Below are 24,747 nucleotides of genomic sequence, written 5' to 3'. Positions count from 1 at the left end.
TAAAATTCCTCATAATCACTTGCTCCAAAATTATGTTCTTTCCTCAACACATTGTTACTATACCACATTTCTGACCCTGATTCTTCATTTCTGCGTCAGGTAATGCATTTGACTCTCACAACTCCATTCACTGCTGTCAGGTCACGATCATGTTCTGCCCCCCTGTGGATTTGGGTAAACACCTGTTAAACCCTGAACTCTAGAGGGCTATTCCCCAAATAGCGCATTTCACGTTTTGCAAAGTATACTGCAGCAATGTTAGATATGAATTTCTACTGCTCTATGTGTTCAGGAATAAGTGTCTTTAAGACTCCCCGTTACAATGACTCCCCGTTACATTAGCGAATACAGCCTAAGTACTCTGACATTGACTTACAAGAGTAAAAGGCTTTACCAGTAGAAAAATCTTTACGTCTTACATTTGTCTTTTTAAAGAGAGCATTACAAAAACTTGAGATACAGTAAAAACCATGAGCTACAAACATAAAAATCTTAATAAAACTAGTATTACGGTTCATACTTTACATTTTTAAAGTGCTCATGGAGTGGACACATCGACAATAAGACTACAGCTGTTTTTACAAGCTGCTGACAAACATCGTGCTCACAAAGCTGTTTGCAAGGGTGAGCTGAAAGTGCATGATTCTCTGGGAAAATTAAAACCAGCCATTTATAATAAATTAATTAACATTCAGATGATGTTTCTGACATTCTCAACCAGAGTACTAAAAAAAGGCTGCACATTCTGGGAAGACGTCTCCTTCAGCTGTTTGAATTCAGAAAACAATATTCCAATTTTGAACCTTTTAGATTGGGCTCTGCTTCTGTCTCCCCACTACCACCACCGCCAATTTTGCACACAGCTGTCTGTTGCACTTTTCAGAATCGCGCCAGATGCTGGGTTCATCAAGCCGAAGCAGGAAAACAATGGTACGAAAGCAATTAGCGGCTGCACTGGGGCTGCACGGAGGAGCCTATTAAAACGTGATAACGCTGTTCTGATGGGAATTCCGACACGGCTCTGTTTCTGACATTTCTCTGCTGCCAAACAGGCTGGCTGTGTGGAAGGAGGTAACATCCTGGAATTTATTTCTGGAACAAGCAAAGGACTGGCTGAATTGGAATCCTCCCAAGGCTTCTGGGATGGCTCGACCACCATTTTATTCATATGCCATTGGATCCTCTTGACCTCTTAACAGCTCAAGGAATAAAACCCAGTATGGCTTGGGTGCTGTCCACTCATCCAGCCACACTCCACACTGAAGACAGGTGCGGGGAGTCTCTTGAATGAAGAGAAGGGGAGGAACTCAGCAAAGTGAAGGTTAATCAAGCCCTCCCCACTCTGTGGATTAGCCTCTGCAGGAGGAATACAGAGAAGCAATGGCTCTGACCCATTTCAGGACGCCACCACACCCGGCCAAGAGAACTCACCTTGGGGCTGGAAGTCCCATTGGTATCTGAAACAGAAGGAGAAAAACTACAGTGAGTCAAGTGGGAACAGCTGACCCACAGCTGCCTTTCTGGATGTCAGAGGCTAACAGGGGACTCTTGCAACCCACCATACGACCCATGCGTCTCCTTTATTTCGGGAAATGACTGGCAAAACTGCTAACTCTTGAAGCCTTTAATGAAACAGTAGTGGTAGAGAGGATCATTTGTGAGTCACTAATTTGCAACCTTTCCCTCTGCCCACAGAAACAAGGCTATGTGCGGTGGTTACCCACAGAGGCCTATTAGCCTTTGGATCCCATTTCCTCCTGCCTTCACAGGAACCTTGCATTATCCTCAATTGATTTTCCTCTCATAAATATTCAACCTCTTCCTTTCAACTTGGCCCTTTCCCAAGGCAGTTCGACTCATATAAAAATAAAGTGAACCCTCCCTCACCTCTTCACCTCCCTCATCTGCTGTCCTGCTCCCTCTCCCACCACCGTGGACTCTCCCACGGCATCGTCTGCATGCCCTCACTGCACACCCCATCCTCAGCGCACCCCGGGCAGGTACAGGTTCTCTGAGCCGCAGTGCTCGCTGTGCACACGAAGGCCCCGAGGCACTAAGCAGATGGATATCATTTCAGCCTCACTTTGACTTCTCAGAAATGTACATGTGCATCTGAACTTTCTTTAAAAAAAAATTTTTGGAAAGCTACACGTTTTTTTAAAAAGATTTATTTATTTTTGTTGTTAAGGCAGATTTACAGAGAGAAGAGAGAGACAGGAACATTTTTTGTCCACTGTTGCATCCCCAAAGGCTGCAACAGCCAGAGCTGAGTCTATCCTAAGCCAGGAGCCAGGAGCCTCTTCCAGGTCTCCCACACGGGCACAAGGTCCCAAGGCTTTGGGCCATCCTCAACTGCTTTCCGAGGCCACAGACAGGGAACGGGATGGAAAATAGAGCAGTCAGGACACAAACCAGCACCCATATGGGATCCTGGTGCATGCAAAGCAAGGATTTAGCCACTAGGCTACTACACTGGGCCCTACACTTAAAATTTTTTTTTATTTGTTTAAAAACAGATTTACAGAGAGAGAAGGAAAGAAAATAGAGAAAGAAAATCTTCCATCTACTTGTCCACTCCCCAAGTGGTTGGAACAGTCAGAGCTGGGCTGGTCTGAAGCTAAGAACCTGGAGCTTCTTTTGGGTCTCTCATGTGGGCCCAGGAGCCCAAGGACTGGAGCCAACCTCTGCTACCTTCCCAGGCCATTAGCATAGAGCTGGATCAGAAGTGGAGCGGCCAGGATTCAAACTAGCACCTATCCGGGATGCTGACACCACAGGTGGAAGATTAACATACAATACCACAGCTCCAACTCAGCTTCCACAGTTGATAAATTCCTAAAAGGGTCCATGACCCAAACAGGATTTGCAAAAGGGCAATGAATAAATTATAGTGGCATGTTGTCAAGTGCATCCTTGACTGACATTAGATCTGGCTAGTGGTGGGGTAAGAGCGGGTGGATGGCAGCAGCCCTGCAGAAATGGAGAGGAGGGAGGTCACCATCACTGGCAATGAATGGGGGAGGGGACAGAGGAGAAGCAGCCTGACACTGTCTCCTTGGAACCTTCAGTCCCAGCACGGGACTGAGCCGGAAGTCAGGTGTCAGGAAATATGAGACTGGGCTGAAGCAACGGAAGGCCCAGGCCAGCTTTGACACCTGCAGTACCAAGGGGAGTGAGAAGGAGCAGAGAAGAGGGTACAGCTCAGGGGAAGGCCTGTCCCCATCAGCGTAAGAAGCTGGCTGACATGCAGTAAGCAAGTTACATTTAACAGCCGGATGGATTGGTCTCCACCTAGCAGCCAGCCAACTTCCCAGGTGCCTGGCCAGAGTAAAGAGTTTCCTGTGCACCTCATTTCTGGGAAGCACAGCATAGCACCATTGTTAAAGGGGTGAAGCGTTTCCCATCGTCTCCTGAGCCATGGTTCTAACCCCCAATTCCAATCACTGCCCAAATTCTAATTCAATGTTAATGGAAACTCAGATGTGAACACACACACACACACACACACACACACCCCATACACATTACACACTTACACAGCACAGATACACCACACACACACACTATACACACACACCACATACACACACCACACATACTTTTTTCCAAAATGTTAATGATGGTGGCGGCAAATACTTGACTCACTTACACTGTTCTCACATATTGGCCCATGAAAATTAAAAAGTGGGTGGCAATGAACCTCTCTCCAGGAAAAAGCCCAGCTCTCAGCAAATTGTTGAGTAGGTAAAATCTATTATTGATTTCAGCTCTTATGTGTCCTCTTCCGCAATCTCCACTCCAACTAAACGGTATTTTTAGGTCCCTTCTTACCTACTTTAAAGTGCCCTGGTTTCCTGATTTCTCGTTAGTCAAGAAGAAAGATGACCTTGTAAGTTCATGTAAAATAAGAGCACTACTTCTGTCATCTGAGGTGTGAACCAGCAGATGGAAGATGTCTCCTCTCTGTCACTTTGCCTTCCAAACAAATACATCTTAGAAAATAAAAAAGTACTGCTTCTGCCAATAGTAGCTTTATACTAAGAAAGCCTATTGTGGAGAAAGAACTCAATTGAACAGTATCTAGTTGATATTAAATAACAGATTTACTTATTCTTGACAGTACTGTAATTCTTGATGGTACTGTAATTAAACATTTCTGTCAAACTTTAAATTGTAAGATGAATTCGTTCTGAGAATCTAATATGCAGCATGGCTACTACAGCTATTAATACTGCATTAGATATTTAAAATTTGATAATAGAGTAGATCTTAAGTATTCTCACAAAAATATAATTAAATGGAGGTGACAGATGTCCTGATTGTGGTAATCATTTCACAATATATGCCAAATCGTATCTTACATTTTAATTATGTAATTTTATTTATCTATTACAAACAATTTCTAGCAACAAAAATCATATGCAGAACTTAACATGATGAGATAGAAAGTCATCTCATCTCATCTCATCTCAGTTCTTTACCTTTTTTATTGTAAGATACAAACATATCTTGCTAGCTACCCTACCTCTTTTCTCACTCACCCCAAGTATTAATTATGCAACAACCCTTTTAAAAATTGATTCAGAAGCCAACAAAAGGACACACCTCCACCCCAGTGGCGACAGAGGACAACATTTTTTAAAAAAGAATGATTTATTTGAAGGCAGAATATCAGAGAAAGAGATCTTCCATCAACTGATTCCCTCCCAAATGGCCAGGGCTGGGCTGGGCTGAAGCTAGGAGTCAGGAATCCCACCCTGGTTTCCCACATGTATCTCAGTGGCTTAAGGATTTACGCCATCATCCTCCACCTTCCCAGGCACATTGAGTAGGGTGCAGAATCAAAAGCAGAGCAGCCTGGGGTCAGCATGGTGACATAAGCCAATCCTTCCCCTGCAATGCCAGCATCCCATATGGGCACCAGTTCATGTTCCAGCTGTTCCACTTCTGATCCGGCTCCCTGCTTATATTCCTGGAAGGAAATCATTAACATGTTCAACACTTAACATATGCCAGGTTCTGTGCTATGTATCCCTTTCACACATATCATTTTATTTAATCCTTCTGACAATTTTAAGAAGCCAGTATTATTATGACCCCAGTTTACAGGATGAGGAAACTAAAGCCTCCAATAACTTGTTCCAGATCATGTAGCTGTTAAGTAGCAGGACCAAGATTTGTCCATGCTCTTAAGTTCTATTTTACCAGCTTTCCTATCAGCTGTGACACAGAAAGTTCAGCAAGTACTTCACAGAAGGTACAATAACTTTTCTACACAGCCTAAGGGTTGTGGGTTAGACCAGACATCACTAGCCTGGAGCTCATTGTAGAGCTTCAAGGAATTCAAAACTCTCCAAATGTGTTCTCTTTACAGATTTCTTTAGTGTTTACAACTCCCCTCCCTCCACTGCCACCCACCAAAAATAAGACTCTCTGGGTTGGCTGAAGAAGGCTGCAATGACATTACAAAAGCCAGAGAGGCCAACATCTGGGATGAAACAAATGTAGAATAGCTAGATGATATTCTAGAAGTGCTTTTTTTTTTGCCACGGAAGTATTAAAAGTGTTATTTTACCTAAGACACACCATACACTATCTGTCTTGATAAACTATCTGTTGAACCAAATAAAATCTCGTCTTGATGTTTGAAGGAGGTCCACATTTGAACTTCATTTTTGCAAGCAAACAGCAATGTCCCCCAGTGTCTGCAAAACTTGATGTCCAGAGACAACTTCTCTCTCCCTGCTGACTGTCTATTCTCTGGTGATGCTATCTCCATACAGACAAAGGTTAACACTGAAATGCTATTCTTGAATTAGATATGGAATCTTAGGGTTCAGATGGACACCTAGCTGAGCAAGGTTTGAACAGCTCAACTGTAAGACTTGGAAAACCCACTGCCATTGACTTTGAGCAGCGAGCCACGCAATAGTGGCTGTTTTATGCCCAAGGAAACGGCATTGATGAGCAATGTTGAATTTGTATGCCATATCTATTGCTGCAACCTCTTTTCTCCCTTGGAAAGACTCCCATTGGTATTGGATTTCCTATCTACTACCAGTATCCCAGTAACTGCCTTGTGGAAGGAGTGGGCAAATGACAAAGGGTAATTTGGCCAATGACACCCAAGAACAGAAATGGAAGAAGAAATGGAAAAAGAGCACCATCTGGTGGAAGTCTCTGGTGGAGGCATCAGGGGCCCAGGACCCAGGGGTCCCAACACCAGGCTCAGAAACAGGCAGGCAGCAAAGGGAAGGTCCTTGAAGGGGAGCTGGCATCTCTTCCTGTCCTAGCTCCTCCAAAATGCCATGCAAAGTCCAAAACCTAGCGCCTGCCTACAAAGAGCTTCTAATCCAGTCCAAAATAGGAGACACCTGACTTCAGAGAAATGATCATCTCAGAAAGTAAAGAACTACAAATACTACGGTAACAACAGACAAGATGCATGTGACTCAAGTAACAGAAACACCTGTGACAAGAAGGTCTTGAAATCCTTTTCAGGATATAAAACTTCTGTGGTCTTGGGTCTATAACTGTAAATTTAAGAAACTCACTCCAGTCAACAACACATTTCAACTTACAAAATATACTGGTCACAATTAAATCTTTGTTAAATAACTAACAAGCAATAGTGTCTGACCATAACAGTATAATTCATGACTCTCCTTCAAAACATGATGATAAAAAAATTAAATTTAAAACAAAAGGTAAACAAAACTCTCCTTACCACTAGGTCTTCCATGACCCTTTGGCTGTGTGGAATCACTGTTAGAGTGAATCCAACACCCGTACTGGATGGGAACAGTTAGAAAACGCAGGAGCCCTTCTTGATGAGCCGGTGACTAAGCTAGCTCACTACAACACTAGACATCTGCATTCCAGCATTCCTTCCTCTACTTTCTAGAATGAAGACGGTTCCCTCACTACCAAATCTTGGTTGTATGACTACATAATCCCCACACTCCCTGCAGATGATAAGTAACCAACTATAACTCAATGAGTGAATAAAAACAAAACAGCCAGGGAGGTACATTGTGGCAAAAAAAAAAAAAAAACTCCAAACAAACAAAAAACAAACAAAACCACTCTACATGTTGTCAAGTTTAGACTTGCTTGTTTCTAAGGATGAAGAATCCTGTCCTCTGTGAGTGCAGTATGGACAGAAGGAAGGAGGCAGGAGTCCGTGGAGGAAGCCACCTGAGAACAACAGAAGGGATGAGACGTGGCAGACTTGGGCACGGTTTGGGAGCAGAATGCGGAAAGTCAAGTCAGAGACACTTTCTGTTCCAGATGTGGGCACAGGAGAAAGCAGGGCCACATGTGGTTGGAAACCTAAGACAATCACCACTCTAACCCAGCTGTTATGTTCTTATTACTGAGTCTTGGAAATCTGTTTAATTTTTTGCTTTCCTCAGTCAACAGCTATTCTACGACTACTGAGACTCCTAATTATCTGCCTAGTGACTAACTGAAAACTGTGTGACTATGACCCACACACCGAGTCTTAGGGCTAGAAGTCCACTTGAGGTTGTCTAAACTAGTCCACACTCTACAGATGAGAACAATGAAGGACAAAAAGGTTGTCCACACACACTACAGGAATTTCAGAGTCCACCAAGGGGAACCAGCACAGTGGGTCTTGGGCACCATTAAGGACAGGTTAAAAAAATGTAAGGCTCATTCAAAAATGAGTTGGTGCCTATGACAACATTTTAACCTCTCTTGGGAAAACAATTTTCAACCCTCATGCCTTTGAGATTTGCCTTGCTGTGAACACCAGCCACATTATTCACTTAGGAGCAAGTATCATACCAGGCATTAGAGTTCACCGAGGTGGATTCCTGAGCATCCACGGGCCAGCACATCCTCTGCAGCTCAGCTCATGAGTACTGCGTTCATTTTCAATATCAGTGAGACGGATACACCTCCACTATTCGCAGACACTCTGTGAGGGACTAAGTGCACAGAAACCCAAACTGTAGATCAGCTTGCCTGGAACAGTGAAATTGTGTTGGAATGGTGTGGCAGTCAAAACCAGGACTGGACAATGCCAGAGCCTGTCTTACTGCCTGCAGATAAGGGCTGAGGGAGGATCTGAGCACATAGAAGATGCTTGATTAGGGGAGGAGAGGGTTTTCAAGGAGAGACCAGATGTATCACTAGAGCAGGTGACGAACGCCCCACCTGGCCCCCCAGATCAGGTAAGTTTGAAGGAGAGGAGGGACAATGAGCAGATTCCACCATGACAGCCTATTTTCTCTTGTGACGTGGCTATGACATCACGCAAAAGGCAAAGGGCACAAGGTGATACGTGATGAGCTTAAGACTGATTTAGGTTTAGAGGGAAAATAACATTGAAGGAAACTAGGAAGATTGCTGACATGATGCATATAAGCTAAGTGTCAGGTATCCCTTAGGGTTCAGCTGAGGATGGAGACCAAGAGTCACTGTGCTGGCAATTCACTTGTACTGATGAGCTCCCTGGGAATTAAGGGCAGAGCAATCACCCAGTTGAGCTTTTCTAATTAGGGTTTTTCTAGGCTTCCTGGATGCAGGGACAAGAGATGAAAGGATTCCACAAGACTGGAGAGACAAAGTCATGGGGTTCAGATTCTGCAGGGAAGAAACGAATGGTCAAAGACTCCATTGCAGGACCTGCACTCCCCAACTTCGTAATCAATTACAATGGTCAAAGGCAGGAGACTCTTCCCCCTCAAGAGAACCATCCTTTGGCTCACAAGTTCCAGGCCTCTCCTATTCCTGTACTTCCCGTTTCCATAGACGACAACACCAAGCACCCAACTGCAACTAGGAATCATTTAGTCACATCTTTCTCTACTAGTTTGTACATCCCGTGAGTCACCAAAAATCTGCAGGTTCCATTTGCTTCTGATCATTTGATGCTGTTCTCCACCTCTGCAGATACAAGCCCTCAAGACACCTGACACAGATCAACAGACCCAGGCTCTGAGGAGTCTTCCTGCCAGCACCTGCTCCCTCTGACCCATTCTCCTGGGTGCTGATGGGAGTAACACAGTGGTTGTAACAAACATAGCGGTCGTAATATACACAGCAGCCATGATGTGCACAGAGGCCATGAGCAGCACACAGGCTTTGCCGACATGTCTGGCCCTAGCTCCAGGTTTTTGCCCTCAACCTGTTTTCCTCAACTTTAAAGGAGAAACCAGAACCACCCCTGCCTCACCCCTCCTTGGGAAGACTGCCTGAGGTAAGGCCCTTATAAAGGACTGAGGGGAGGGAGGAGGAAGGGGCCTGGCCCTCAGCAAGCCTCCAGGTACAGCAGCTATTCACATCCCCAGTGCCCTCCAGGCCTTAAGGACCCACAAGGCAAACTCGGGCTTTTTTCTTGCTTAAAGTTCCCCAGCAGTTAGGGGAGGGCTGCTGCGGCTCTTACTCCTGCTTACCCAGGCCACTGTCCCGGCACACCATCCCCTTCCTGCTCCCTTCCTTTCCTAGCATACCCTGTTGGTCCTTCAAGATTCAGCTCTGTCTCCCATGTTACGTGTTCCCCCAGCACAACTCTGAGCAACATCCAGAAAACTGCATTATTATCCTCTTGTTTCATTACGTGCCTGAGCCCTCTTGGGAGGTGGTACAGAGCCCCTGCTCAATACATGCTTGCTAACTCAGCACACCCGCAGCAAGGGCTGAGCGTGGTGTGAGCACAGCGCAGAGTGCGAGAGAAGGGGCCCAAGCTGGAGAGGCAGGCAGAGCACACGCACGCCTCGCCATGCTGTGGCGGGTGGAGACAAGTGTCTTCACATTGCTCTGTGTTACTCACACCAAGGCAAAAAGGAGAACAGTCAGAGAAAGGAAAGAAAAGATAGGAGAATAGGAAAGCTTTGTCCACCTTCCTCCAGATGAACCAAATCCCCGCTCCCCCCAGTCTGGCTTCAGTAACAAACCACAAAATGACCGACAAAAATATACATCAAAAGATACGACCGAATACACATCATAGTGGCAAGAATCCAATAGATAAATATAATCAATTTGTTTCCTCATTAAAAGCTTTCATGAAGAAAATGATTTAATACAAATGCTAAAGCTACTGACACAGATTAATTGAAAAATAACAACAGAATCCTAATTAAAGACATAATATTATTTCACTCATTCACACTGCGCCAAAATCTGAATAAATAAAAACAGAATGTAGAAAGCAGGGTTCTCTCAGTAAACACTCCAAACACCACGATTAACGACCGGGATTTTCATAAAGCCCTACCCTGTGTGTGCACGCACTTCCAGGAGAGATCTCAAGCGAACACAGACTGAGACAGTATGCTCAAATCATTTTGCTTACTTGTTCTAGATAATTTTTTTGGTCTCCTATCTTTTCCCCCAAATTTTAATAGATTCTATACTCATGTATTATTTTCTCCAATGTGAAATAGCTATAGCAGTTGTAGTTAAACCCTTACAAATCTTAAAAAGAATGGAAGGGATTTTCAGGCCCAGCGCCATGGCCTAGTGGCTAAGTCCTCACCTTGCATGCACCAGGATCCCACATGGGTGCTGGTTCTAATCCCAGCTGCTTCACTTACCATCCAGCTACCTGCTTGCAGCCAGGGAGAGCAGTCAAGGATGACCCAAAGTTTTGGCACCCTGCACCCACATAGGAGATCCGGAAGAAGCTCCTGGCTTTGGATCAACTCAGTTCCAGTCATTGTGGCTGCTTGGGGAGTAAATCAGCAAACAGATCTTTCTCTCTGCCTCTCCTTCTCTCTGTATAACTGCCTTTCCAATATTTTTTTTTCCCCATAAAGCTCTGAAAACTATCATCTACACCAAATGGCCTAAGTCACTTATATGCAGAATTTTGCACACAAATAATTCTCAGTAAGGCCAGACAATTAAAAAAAAAAAAAAAGCTACAGGAGATGTATCTTCCTTCTCTGTGCATAGAGAACACATGCAAGCTTTGACACTTCTACCTGCACCTTCTTTCCAGCCATCCTGGGCCAGAGCCCCCATGCCGTCCACAGCTCTCTCCTGGAACTTCCCCCTCAGCAGACCTGTGCGTCACCTCCCTCTCCTGCCCCTGCATCCACTCCCCCACTCCTCATCTGTCTACTTCAACCCAGCCAGCACTCATGTCTATGATTTGGTCCCATTCTCTCTCTGCCCATTCTTTGCTTCTATCTGATTAGTTTATATCACCCTTTCGTTTCCAAACACATCTTTATCTCTGTGTTTGCTTTTATATGCAATGAATCTTACAAAAAAATCTTTACTTTTTTGTGTTATTTTTTTTTCCTTTACTTTGTTTTTACCCTTTCCCCTTTTTCCTTGTTTTAAAGATGTATCTATTTATTCAAAAGGTAGAATTATGATGGCAGTAGTGGCAAGGGAACCACACAGACAGAGGTATCTTTCATCCACTAGTCCGCTTTCCAAGTGGCTACAACAGCTGGAGCTGAATCATGCTAAAGCTAGGAGCTTTATCTGAGTCTCCCATGTTGGGGCAGAGGCCCAGGCACGTGGGCCACCTTCTCGTGCTTTCCTAGGCTATTAGCAGGGTATTAGATTGGAAGTGGAGCAGCCAGGACTCAAGTTGGCGCCCATATGGGGTAGCCACATCTCAGGCAATGGCTTAATCAGCTATGCCACAGCACTTGTCTCAAGCCCACTCCTTTCAGCCCATGATGCCAATCCATCAATAAAGGCATCCCATAGACCACCAGCCAGAAGTGAATCCATTTCTGGGCTTTCACATTCTATTTATGTGGATCCTCTTCTAACACTTGTGTCATAATACATCTTGAACCATAGTTGCTTGCATAAGCTTTTAAAATCTGGCCCATCAATTGTAAAGTCCTTGGGAACACTTGCTAGGTATCTCTTCTGTGATAAGTATTGTTTATGTCAGGCACAATGCACAAAACAATAACCTTACACATAAGTATGTTATACAGTCATCTTATTAGTCCTGTTCACAATTATGGTATAGGAAAAATCAGACCCACATCATCTATACCACAAAAATATGTATGAAACATACTATGTTTATGCTCTATAAATCTGTTTATAAATGCTCAATATTTAATTAGCTCAATATTTAATACTTAACTAACCTGTGTTGAACTTACTAATGCATTAATAGTGACTTTATTTTTTATATAGAAATTGAACCTCAGCAAGAGTGCTTGCCCAACATTCAAAGTGCTAAGTTTCAGATCTCAATTCCAGAATCCAAGAGCTGTGTAACCTGAGACAAGATAGTCTCATTTCTGAATCTCACTTTCTCAGCCACTGAATGTAAATTACAACAGGATCTACCTCACATCCCTGTTGAGAGAATTAAATGAGGGAAATGGGCAGTCCTTGACATTTGGCCGACACGATAGCTGTGACTGTTAGCTGTGACTTTGATTCTGAAATTACAGACACAACTGTCCCCAAAGTCCCTGGTGTTCCTGAAGAAAAGGAATCCCCGTTGCTTTTAGAATCTTCGGTGTGCCCAGCATTGGGCCTTGGCCACACCAGCTGGTAGTTGTCCTCAGCACGACCATCTTACTCAAAAGTTCAAAGGAAACTGTCAACGAGAACTAACGTCTCTGAACCATCAGGTGAACTTGCACTTTACAAGAGGAACTTAAGCCCTAATAACCCTCTAGATGGTACAACTCCAGAAGTGTAACAAATTAAGGCCCCCTGGAGAAGCGATCTATGGGTAACAGACCCCATATTGGCTCTGGTCAGGAGGCTGGCCACTTAGTGACCCAAGAATTGCTTGAAAAATATGGACACGTTCTCTGTTGTGATCACCTGGCGCTGTGCCCACCATAGACAAATAACCAATGCATATTTGCTAAGTAAATGAACTGTTTCCGGTCCATAATCCTGGCTTTTAGTTGACTCCATTTCTCTTTATGATCAACATTGGAATCAATCACAGTGACTGATGTTTTGAGGAGGAAGTGCATGGTTTACTCAAGCACCATCACTTTGGGAAAGTGGTCCGACAAATACAAATGTGTTACTAACTAGACACAAAGCATGTAGATAATCCTTTTCTAATGAAGGATTCGTCCTGGGTGAGTTCAGTGTAGTTCAAAGGGACAACATGTAAGAAATGGAAGTTGCTCTCAGTCAGTGGTACCTCATCTGGGGAAGACCCTGAGAGTGAACTTCCTTTACTGTTGAGAGGAAAAAAAACAAAACCTGCCCTATTTTACAAAAAATCCTCATCAATTACTCAAATGAGTCCTGTATTTCAAATGTCTCAAAAATAATTTCACTCCTGTGTGCCTGTGTTTAAGCTTAGCATCAAGCACCTCCGAACACCTGCTCATTGGCAGAGATGCGACCCAAGGCCGGGTTGCATGCAGTTAAGGCCCCTTTTCACACTTCTCTTTCTCCTTCAGCACCATCTCCTGGAGGCCAAATACCCTTCGGCTCATAAACCTCTGCTCCCTTTTAGCCCAGGAAAGACTCTGATACCAGTAAGTTATTATTAAATATAAATTCACTGTGGAGGACTGGAAAATACAAATAAACAAGAAGGCAGAATTAACAATGACTCGAGGGAGAGCTGGGAAAGGCTGATTAATAGGCACCAAGTTCCAGTGAGGAGAAAGAAGCTATGGTATTCTATTATAAAGCACACTGACAATGTGCTGTGCACTTCCCTACCGAATAGCTGGAAGACAGTATTTTTAATTTTTCACCATAAAGAAACAAATATTATTGAAGAAAGAAATATTTACCCTGATTGGACTATTACATCATGTATACATGTACTGAACCATTGCATGGGACCTCATCCATGTGCATAATTTCTATGCATTAGTTTGAACTTTTTAGATTTAATAACTCAAACTCCATTTAACAGAGATGGTTTAAACTTTGGCATATATATGGGGCATTTTTCTCTGTGAGATTCTATGTATATTTTGTAGTATGCATTTTCATTTCTAGTATGTAATACTTCATATCAACAAATCTTCTCTAAGCACAAATGCTTAAATTTAAAAGTGCTCTTTAACAGGGAGTAGGAGAAGCAGCAGTTAACAGCAAGGACAGATCTGAGGGAGAGAATGGGAAAAGTGAATTTGGCAGTGCTCAGGTGAAGCGGTGGCGGCTGATGGTGAGCCAGTAACAAAAGGAACAGAGGCAAGAGGCCTGCTTTAGGATGAAGGAGGATGCTGCACCAACAGTTTGGGGAATGAAGAGAAAAGAATCTGGATGGATTCCCAGGATCCTGCCCTGGGAGGATTCCCAGGATCCTGCCCTGGGAGCAGGAAGCTACAGAGGTGAGCAAAGTATGAGACAAGGAGCAGTCAGGATTCTGTCGGCCACAAGTAACAAAAAACCTGACTGTGTGGTATTTTTCCCCAAATCTGGAGACAGGTGATTCTAAGATTGAATTTCAAAGGAATCTGGCCTATGGAAATGATGAAAAATTAAAATGTAAAAAGAAACAAAAAAGAAAATGAAGCTGACACGTCTGATGCATTAGGACAGTATTTCTCAGATGTTAATGTGCAAATGACCTTTGGGTCTTCTTAACAGGCAGATTCTAAAGTGTGAGATTGATTCCGTGGAGTCTGAGAGTCCATTCCTAAGAAGTCCGCAGATGTTGCTACTGGGGCTGGGGGAGACCCCAGTGGAGACAGCAAGGGAGTGTCGTCAAAGAGCTAAAGAAAACCCAGCAAAAAGGATTCCTTGCTCTTTTTTTTTTTTAAGATTTATTTTTTATTACTTTTTTTTATTGGAAAGGCAGATATACAAAGAGGAGAGACAGAGAGGAAGATCTTCTGTCCGATGATTCACTCCCCAAGTGAGCGCAACGGCCGATGCTATGCCAATCCGAAGCCAGGAGCCTCTTCCAGCAGGGTCCCAAAGCTTTGGGCCGTCCTCGACTGCTTTCCCGGGCCACAGGCAGGGAGCTGGAAGGGAAGCGGGGCTGCCGGGATAGAACCGGCGCCCATAAGGGATCCCGGGCGTGCAAGGTGAGGACTTAACCACTTGCGCCACCGCTCCGGGCCCAGGATTCCTTGCTGTTACATATGCACACTGCCCTACAAAGTCCCAAGAGGGCCCTCCCCCTTTCCTGCTAAATCCTCTTTCCCAGCACCCATGTGAATAACAAGAATAAGAAGAAGTAGGGCAGAGGGTGAGGAGGTTAGTTAACAGTTTAAGTAACTATTTGCTGTCCACATTACTTTCATGAACATGCCAAGCACCTGTTTCACATGATTGAATACTTCTGTGGAACCTCAAATATTTCAAACAGGGCATCAAAGTACTTAGTGAAAGAATAAGAGACTGAGAATGGCAATTAATTCTAGTTATACCATATGGCAATAGAGAACACTGGCCAGAACCTGAAAACTCAATTTTGTGAGAGTCTTAGCCTGAATTTTAATCATTTGAGGATCCACAAGCATATGCCGACCAACCTGCCCCACGTACACAGAATTCCGAAGCACAGTCACACAGCATACCCCAGAGTCATTGGTTTTGCCCCGTGGACCCGAGATTTCTCTCCTAGCAGATATTCCAAACAAAGTAGTAGCTGCTGACAGCTCCTGCTTAATCTCCTTGTTACACAAAATCTTCATACAGCTACTCTTTTAGCAAACAGTAACTCTGGCTTCTCTAGCAGGTTCACAGTTCAGGGGCTGACCTTTCCATGCCTGGGGACCCCTGCCCTCCCACAGGCGTGCCACTGCAGACACCACCTCCTTTTCCCCACCACCGTCTGTCCATTTCACCATTCCAGGATGGAGATCCTGTCAGTTCCAACACGTCCTCTGTCTCCTGTCTTCTCAGAGAGAAGACACTTTCATCTCCTGTACATCTAATAACTTCAAGATAAGGACAGAAAAATCAGTTCTCATTCCATGAACTTTTGTCTCCAGTGCTTGAGAGACTGGCCTAATACCCCCTGAACATGTTTTAGTGATAACATTTACTGCACTAGGGCCAAAATGATTTTCTGCCACTTTCAATTCTGGTTCAATAAAAGAATAAGAGCTTTGTTTCTAACCTCTGTCATTTTTAATACCATAAAATGATTTAAAAAATGTAAAATTGAGTTCCATTTCCTACTGGACTACCAATCTCATATTAGCTTTCCTTTTATCAAATTTATGAGAAAAGTCAGAAATTGCCTTTCCTTTAGAAAAAAAAATCAAAATTTCAGGATCTCCTGGGCAGAATGTTTGAATTGAATTTCAGCTCTCAATAATTGCTGGGCTAGAAGTTTTAAGGAAGTATAAAAGTTAGCTGCTTCCTGTTGTATCAGAAAAAAAAGACCTAGAAGACTGGCCCTTAGTACAATATAATACAAAAATAAGATTGTTCCTACAAAATGATCATCCCAAAAAGGGCCCACAAATGAGTAGATATGGTTGTATTCCCACACTGAGGACGTCTATGAATTTTAGAAATGCAAAGTCAAACCACTATATATTTTTGGCAACAGACAGTTGCCCCTCTTTCCCATGCTGCTGAGTTCTGCAGCATGGGGTCAACCAACCACCGAAGGAAAAAATATATACGTCTCTATTGAACAGTACATGTTGCATAGACACCCACACCCCGTCATTGCTCAAACAATATAGTATTACAACTGTTGACACAGCATTTACATTTTCTTAGGTGTCAAGAGATGATTTAAAGTGATGGGATGATGTGTGTGCACTACAGGCAACTGCTTTGCCATCTTAAATAAAGCACTTGAGTAACCCACAGATTTCGGTATCACTGAGGGATCCTGGAACCCCTGGACGGGAAGACTACGTTTTGAAAATCTTCAAATATGCATACAAGTTGTAAGAACACCCACATACACGTACTCACAACGGGACTATGATTCACATTTGTTATATCTGCTTCATCACCTACTTACCTATCCACTCGTCCATTTAGTCACTTTATTTTTTATTCCAAAACAGGCTAAACACATTAGTACATAGCAACATTTCAATAAGCATATAATTAACTAGACTTCAATACTTGTATGAATTCTTTGAACCAATAATCTTTTGAAAGATGCATCTTCTTTTTCTTAAGTGATCTTGCTAAGTCCACAATTGTGAATTCTAGATCCCAATATTTAATTAATTATCTTCCTGTGATTTTTATGTTAATTTTCTCATCAATACAAGGGAAAATAAAATACTTGGTAGATATGGTAGAATGGTAAAATGGGCCTTGTGATCATAGCAGGATTCATAAATGAAAGTCACTAATATAGCTTAGAGAAACAGTTAATTGGAGACTATAGGGGCATAAAATTTTCTATAAATTATAATGAGGCTCTCAACAACAAGGCTCACAAACTCAAGAGGGAGAATAACTTTGAACATTCAATTATAATGCATCTTACATCAGCCACACTGCACCTAGGATAAAGACTAGTCAAAGCTGGGTCCTTTCAGACCGGGTCGCTCCAAGGCACTTGCATCAAACTGAGTTTTCCTGGCTTTGCAGTGCTGTGTATTACCGGTTTATCAACTCCCTAGTAATTGTCCAACTGCCATAAGAGCACTGTCGTTTGTTCCCCTATAAACATTTTGTTTGTTTGTTTGAGAATGGGCCCTGGAAGGGGGACCCTTTAAAGCTTCAAGAATCAGAGCAACTGCAAAACACTGTTCAGAATTTTGGGAAAAAAAAAAAAACATGAAGAAACTACAGCAAACTGGGAGTAACAGACGGATCTTCCCAAACAGGTCATCTGATAGTCTAGAGACTACTCCCATTGCCAAGGACACAGTGACATCTTGTGTAAATCAAAAACTACAGCCATAAGATAGCTCATTTCCATTTTAAATGCACAGGGGTTAAATATGGAAATCCAGCCCTGGAGAAGTTCCTGGGGGATTGATTTTCCCCTTGTCTGCTGCGAATCCTTTGCCGAGTGTGATAAGCGGACCACGTTTCATTATCAACCCTGCTAGCACGGAGCTTTGGGGAGGGTGGATGAGGCTGCACAGTGGGAGACCAGAGCCAGTATCCAAAGCAGGAATGATTCAATGGTGTGATGAAAAAAATCCCGTTAGTCCCAACTCATTTTCAGCAGAACCATGAAATAAAAACCCAAGGAAATGCAACTCCCTGCATCATTTTCCAAATAAGAAAAATCATAGCAACACCATAAAACAAATCCAGCAGGGGCTTCAAGGTCTGGTTGGTAATGTTTGTATTTTTATAACATCTATAAAGCAAGATAAAAGAATTTCAAATAACATTTGAGGAAGCAACTTTAAGGGGAAACGTAAGATCATTAGGGGAATCTTCAAGTGACTCATCAGTGCTGCGGAAATCGCAGTGGAACAAAGAGCTGGGCTGCTGACAGCTGACCCGGTGCTCTGCCATTTCCCTCCCTCTGTTCCAGCTTCACCGTAACCCAGAATGTGCATACAGGGTGGGTCTATTTGAGAAACAAGAGAAAACATGCAAAACCTAGAAAAATCAGGAGGGTCCCAAGCTGCAAAACTCCTGGGAATCCACAGACAGAGGAATACAGAGACGGGTTTTTTGATTGTTTGTTCGTTTGTTTCCCCATTGGCTTTCTGTAAGCAGAGAAAATAGTATAGCTCTGGGACAAAAAAAAAAAAAAAAAAAAAAAAAAGTTCAGATCAAGTGAGACTTAAAAATCAAGGCCAAAGCAAATGGTGGCAAAATGAAACCAGTGATTTCACACAAATGAGCTTTCCATACAGTGAATAACAAATAGAAAAGCTAAGTAAGGATTTTCAGAGACTGAGACAGAGCCATATTGAGTAAGAGAAGGTGGGTGCGCATAAGCAATGTTGATGGCAAAAATTCTGTTGGGAATAAAGCACAATTCTGTGACCTAACTATGCGGCTAAAGGGCAGTGCCTGGCTCATCCAAGAGAAGCTAAAGAGTTGGTCAGTCTGACCTGAAGGGTGCAGTTCTACCTGCCAGCTTCCTGGGCCGCCCTTTAAATTTCTTTTTCACCCTTAATGCTAGCAATAGTCAACCATGACCAAGTTTCACAAGTGACCTAGAAACTCCTTTGAAAAAGCATTTGCACACAGGCATCCATCCTTATGATTGAGATTACCTTCATCCCATACCAGGCCTGGCGCTAGCCCCTACTCCAGCATCCCAGAGGCGATTATTTGATGATTGGCTAAAACAACTGGGCTCTTGACACCCACAGGAGAGACCTGGATTGAGTTTCAGGCTCCTGCTTCTGGCCTTGGCGTGGCTCCACTCACTGAGGGCACTGGGGGACTGAACCAATGGACACAAACTCCTTATTTCTAGGTCAGTCTGCCAGTTTGTCTGTCCCTCTTTCTCCACCTCTCAATTAAAACATAAATGCATTTGCCCAACTTTATCCCAACACTACATTCAAAACAGATGAATGTCTAAAAAAAAATTCATCAAGCTCAATTTGGAACTTGTACCAAATCCAGAGCACCCTTGCAAGAGAAAGAATAAACAAGATGATCATTGCTGTGAGAGTGAAGGAGAGTTACACATTTCTGAAAGGAAGAGGGGGAGCCTGGCTGCCAAAAGAACGAGCAATCAGCTCAGGTGGGAGAGTGGGGGGCTGAGACCTTTCTTCTGTCAAGGGTCGCCTGGATATTAATTGCACCATTTGTAGTGCATACAAAATAATCAACTTAAAAATCAACCTGCCCTAGATTCACTGAATTTCTAGTCTCACCTACAGTTGCCTTGGTAAGGCCAAGTGATTTCAGCCTGCAGGCTAGGCGCTCTTCACTCCTATCTTCAACATTCAGACAACACCAACAGCAGAGGACATAATATCAGCCTTGGCTGCAGCCACACTGAATGGGCAATACCCCAACCTCCCACATTAGTCAATCATCCAAACTCTTTAACACAATTATGAATTCTCAATAGGTATTCACTGAACATTGAACTAATGCGGAAATCTGCAGATGAGTGGGGAGCCAACCCTGATGTTGTTGCTGGTTTTGTTTTCTTTCTTACTTTGTGGATGGCAGAGAGAGAAGGGTCTGAAAAGGGAAGAAATGAATTTTTTATCTTTAAGATATGGCCAAACTATTGCTATGACTTTTGAGTCTTTCTGGAGGTGTTTAAAGTTGAATAAATCACACAAATACTCCCATCCTTTTTTAAGCCACTGGCATTCAAACTCGAGTGTAATCACAAAATTAAAGAATACTAGGAGATGCTATGAGAAAATCTCTGAGCTTCTGAGTAAATAGCACATGATAGATCAGTTCACCTGACAACTACCTTTCCTTTGAATGCATGTGGCATTTGAGATGCTCCATTCACTGGTTTACTGCCCAAATACCTGCAGCAGCCAGGACTGAGCCAGGACAAGGCCAGAAATCCAGAACCCATTTCAGGTCTACCAGGTGGCTGGCAGGAACCCACCGAGCACCTGAGCTGTGACCTGCTCCCTCCCGGGGTGTGCAGCAGCAGGAAGCAGTCATCAAAAGCAGAGCTGAGACTTGAACCAGACACTCTGACGTGGCAGCTGAAACGCAGTGCCGAATGCCTGCTTCTGCATTGGGGTGGGGGGAATCTAAGCTCCATAACCAATACTCTGCAAAAGTAACACTCCCTAGAGTGAGCAATAATGATATGCTGGGCGAACCACTTGAAAAATCTTGCTCCTAGGAGTTTTTGCCAGACCTGGCCTTAGTTTTCTGCAAAATAAAGATATCAGGGACACATGTATTCTTAAACTAAATCTTATTTTGAAACTAAATCCATGTTAAGCAAAAAAAAAAACCTACTTCACCCCACAACCCCTGCCCCAAGAAAGTCAGCATTACTATTTTTTTTAAGATTTATTTATTTTTATTGGAAAGTCAGATTTACAAAGAGAAGGAAAGACAGAGAGGAAGATCTTTCGTCCACTGGTTCACTCCCCCAAGTGGCTGCACCAGCCAGAACTGAGCTGATCTGCAGCCAGAAGCCTGGAGTTTACTCCCATGTGGGTTTGTCTCCCATGTGGGTGCAGGGTCCCAAGGCTTTGGGCAGTCCTTGACTGCTTTCCCAGGCCACAAGCAGGGAGCTGGATGGTCACAAGCAGGGAGCTGGATGTCATCTGGGATACAAACTGGCATCCATATGGAAGTCTGGTACATGCAAAGTGAAGATTTTAGCCAATAGGCTATCACTCCGGGCCCACCAGCATTACTTTTATGAGAGCTGTTCTAAATTATCGTGTTTCCTGCAGGGCTCCAAGCTAACCACCCACAAGGAGACACAGCCAAGGTGTCTCTCCCCCTGCACTTTAAATGTCCTGGGTGTGTGGGTTTAGCGCCTCTAACCCTGTTCCACACAGTGACTTCTTTATGTCTTTCTAGTTTGATATGCCATGAATTTACTTGTCTATTTTCAGAGCTGCTTTGGCCTTATTAAGTTTCACAGAAGGAAACGATACTCCAAGCTTGCACTGGCTCTGTTCTTGGCTTCCAACAGGGAGATAAATGACTTCTTGTCCCAAAAAGGGCCATCATGAGAGAAGTTACCACTGCCTCAATAATAAAAAAAATATTCTATTTTCTTTAGCCCTTCTACCACCCTCAATGTTTCCTTGCTGTCGGACAGCCTCCACCGGATCAAACACCAGAGAAACTCCACTGTTTCTCCATGTGTGTGACAACACCACCAAGTTCTGGGTGTCTGTCGCTCATGTCTGCTTCATGCCAAGTGCACAAATTCTTCTGTTACTCAGCAATTCGCAATACACAGTTAACTCTCAAGTTCATTGACTTTCAAATTTTTTCTCATACTCAGCTTTTTGGAGGACTTAAGACCTAACTCACAACACAGGTAAATGTAGTTGGTATTTTGCAAGCTTTTGGGCGTTTCATTGTGCTTTTAAAGATTGATAGATTGGTTTAAAATGCAGAGTTAAGGGAAAGGAAGACACAGAGAGATCTTCCATCCACTGGCTCACTCCACAGTGGCCACACTTGTCGGAGCTGAGCTGATCTGACACCTGGCACCAGGAGCTTCTTCGGGGTCTCCCACATAGTTGCAGTGATCCAAGGACTTGGGCCATCTTCTGCTTCTTTCCCAGGCCATTAGCAGGGAGCTGGTTTGGAAGTGGAACAGCAAGGACTCAACCCAGTGCCTACATGGGATGCCAGTGCCACAGGCAATGACTTTACTTGCTATGTATGACATGGCACCAGCCCCACTTCTAGTGCTTTCACATTCATTTGGCTTTAGACATAGAGAGCACAATGGGATGACCAAGGTGAGTGGCTGAAGAAGATTCAGTTCCGCGAAGGCTACATGAATGAGATGATGGAATGAGTGGATGCAAGACAATTTCCAACAGCTTGCCAAAGGAAAGAAAGGAAAACCACATTTTTCCTTTTTTTGGTATAACATCTTATTTCTAGCTCCTCATTTCCTTAATGATCTTATAATTATGAAATTCTAAATAAAGTGTCATCTTTGCTGTAACAAATCAACGAGCAGGAAGCTCCCGTCAGTAATGCAGGTGTTTCCTGAAGCTCCTGCTGACTGTTTCCTGAGTGTCGACCCCCAAACCGCACAAAAAGTTCTTAGGGAACTGAGACCCTCTCTGCTCCACAGCAAACAGAGCATCTGTGTGTGTGTGTGTGTGTGTGTGTGTGTGTGTGTGTGTGTGTGCACGCACACATCTGAAAGGGCAGTGAGCATGGGATATGCAGTTAGCCATAATGAGTTAGCCAAAATCCCCCTTTTGTTATGAACTTAAGATTGGGATACAGACCTTTTCCAATGCTATCATACAAATATGGGAAGAAACAATTCCTCCTCATGGTATATCTGTTCCTACAGATGCAGCAACATTATTTTCACATTCCTTCTTACAGATCTAGACCAATGGAATCACCACACACACACACACACACACACACATACTTAAAACATCTTTTTCTCAACAACTCAGTTTTAAATAATCACACATTTATTCCTCACACTATCCTCACAGAAACCCATTACACAAAGAAAAACCTGTACAAATAAAAACATTGTATCAGTTATTAACTAAGCCACCAGGTACATCACTAGGTCTAAACATATCTACTAAAAAAGTGACATTACACAGAAGTTTGTTCCCAACATTCCTCCAGCCTACCAAAAATTATAAATATTCTCACTTTTGCAAAAAACAAACAAAAAACCATGATCTTCTATATTGTTTGTGTCAATTGTTCAGGGCAACCCAGGCTTATAATTACACAGTCCCCAGTTGCTGAGTAAAAGTGATGCTTAATTAACCAGCAGGAAGATCGATTAAGATCCAGCAGGGTGTCTCGAGAGGGTCTCTCCCACTCCTAGAGGGAAAGATTCAGCCGGTGCCTTCCAAGGGATAAAATTCTCTGCTTCGAAGGCATTTCAATAAGATTTTTAAAGTAGATTGCACAGAACGGTCAGCCACACAAATTAAATTGTAGTCATAACCCTGCAGTGGCTCCTCTTTTCCTAAGTTCAAATATTCTGAATCACACGGCAAAAGGATGGAAAGGCTAACACTTTTGCCTGAACTCTAGTCCGACTTTCAGGCAAGAGGTAGTGGAGAAATAGACTGTCATGGAAATTTCTGATTTCTTCTCTCCCCAGGCAGGTACATTCATCAGCCGGATGCTTGCTCACACTCTAAAAAATCACCAGTTAGGTTAAGACCTTATCCCCCAAAAAACATTAGAAGCATGATATTCCAACCCAGCTTTGTGCTAAATGTTCCAATATGGTAAAAAAAAAAAAAAATTAACTGGGTAATTCTAGCAGGTCTTCTGTTAGGGAACGAAATGTAGAAGTAAAATCAGTACCAAAAACTTAACACGAAAGTAATCCCCTATGCCTAACACCATCCCAGGACTACTTTGTACAAACACATGTGGTCAGTGTTCATCATTCTTTTTGTTAAATATAGTATCATCCAATAAAAACCAATCTAAAACTTCAATGTTAAAAGTAGAACAATTGTTTTAAGTGATGATTATCAAAATAAATTTTTACTTCAGGAAACTAACTGCTGGCTTATCTCCAATTCACTTCAGCGAATGTCTATCAAGTTTCTATCAGGTCTCAGGAACTACCTGAGACTTACCTTCATGACAGAGCACTATACTAGATTTTATAGCACGCAAGGCTGTAAAGCTTCGGATCAAGAGGCAGGTAGTCAGGTTATACGAACCTCGCCCTGACTTGCTGAAAGCCACGCAGGATATGGTCCCCGTGGTCCCTCGCCACAGCACTGAGGTTCTCATTCCGCAAAACTTCTGCCAGGAAATCCTCAGTATCTGAAAAGAAGAGCCAAACTGTCAACAGAAAAGAAGAGGTAGCGAGGACACAACAGGAAGATCTACGGGATTAAGAAATGGGTGCTGTTCTCCGTGCAAAAACTTTACAGCTGCAGAAAAATGTAACAGATAACAGGATGAATTTTATATTACATAGCTTGTATCAGAATGGCCAATAGCTAAAACTCGCATGTGCCTACGAGTGACATGCTCTGATAATCGAAGACCTTCTGGATTTAGGAAGGTAATGTGTGTAATGACCGTAAGAAATAACTATTCTTTAGGCCATTTCAAAGAAAAATTTACATATTCATTATCACTGATAGAAGAGGAGAGACTGTCAATTTTATAAACACAGAAATATGACAAATACGTTACAGAAGGTCACGGGCGAGTACGCACTAGAAAGAAATACCAATAAATAGAGCTGAAATAAGAACTAGAGCTGAACTGTGAAATCAAGAATAAAACGGGCAGGAATTCAAA

At 43.1% G+C, this 24,747-nt stretch overlaps 1 protein-coding gene across 4 annotated transcripts in view; it reads right to left on the bottom strand.

Annotated features, from left to right (window-relative positions):
* Window positions 1–24,747, bottom strand: part of SKAP1 (src kinase associated phosphoprotein 1) — a 274,036-nt gene that overhangs the window by 226,566 nt on the left and 22,723 nt on the right. For all 4 annotated transcript variants that reach the window (XR_005885936.1, XM_041001236.1, XM_041001237.1 and 1 more), the window contains exons 2-3: window positions 24,156–24,261; window positions 1,432–1,457 (exon numbers count right to left, since the gene is read on the bottom strand). Coding sequence is in view for 3 of the 4 variants with exons in the window: in XM_041001236.1 (XP_040857170.1) it covers window positions 1,432–1,457; window positions 24,156–24,261 (132 nt within the window). In the remaining variant the exon portion in view is untranslated. The remainder of the gene's footprint in view (window positions 1–1,431; window positions 1,458–24,155; window positions 24,262–24,747) is intronic.

The sequence above is a fragment of the Ochotona curzoniae genome, unplaced genomic scaffold (assembly GCF_017591425.1).
Source record: "Ochotona curzoniae isolate NIBS_2020 unplaced genomic scaffold, NIBS_Ocur_1.0 scaffold_2453, whole genome shotgun sequence".
Classification (NCBI taxonomy): Eukaryota; Metazoa; Chordata; class Mammalia; order Lagomorpha; family Ochotonidae; genus Ochotona; species Ochotona curzoniae.
Note: the sequence above shows the minus strand (reverse complement) of the source record. Positions and strands in the feature narration are given on the sequence as shown.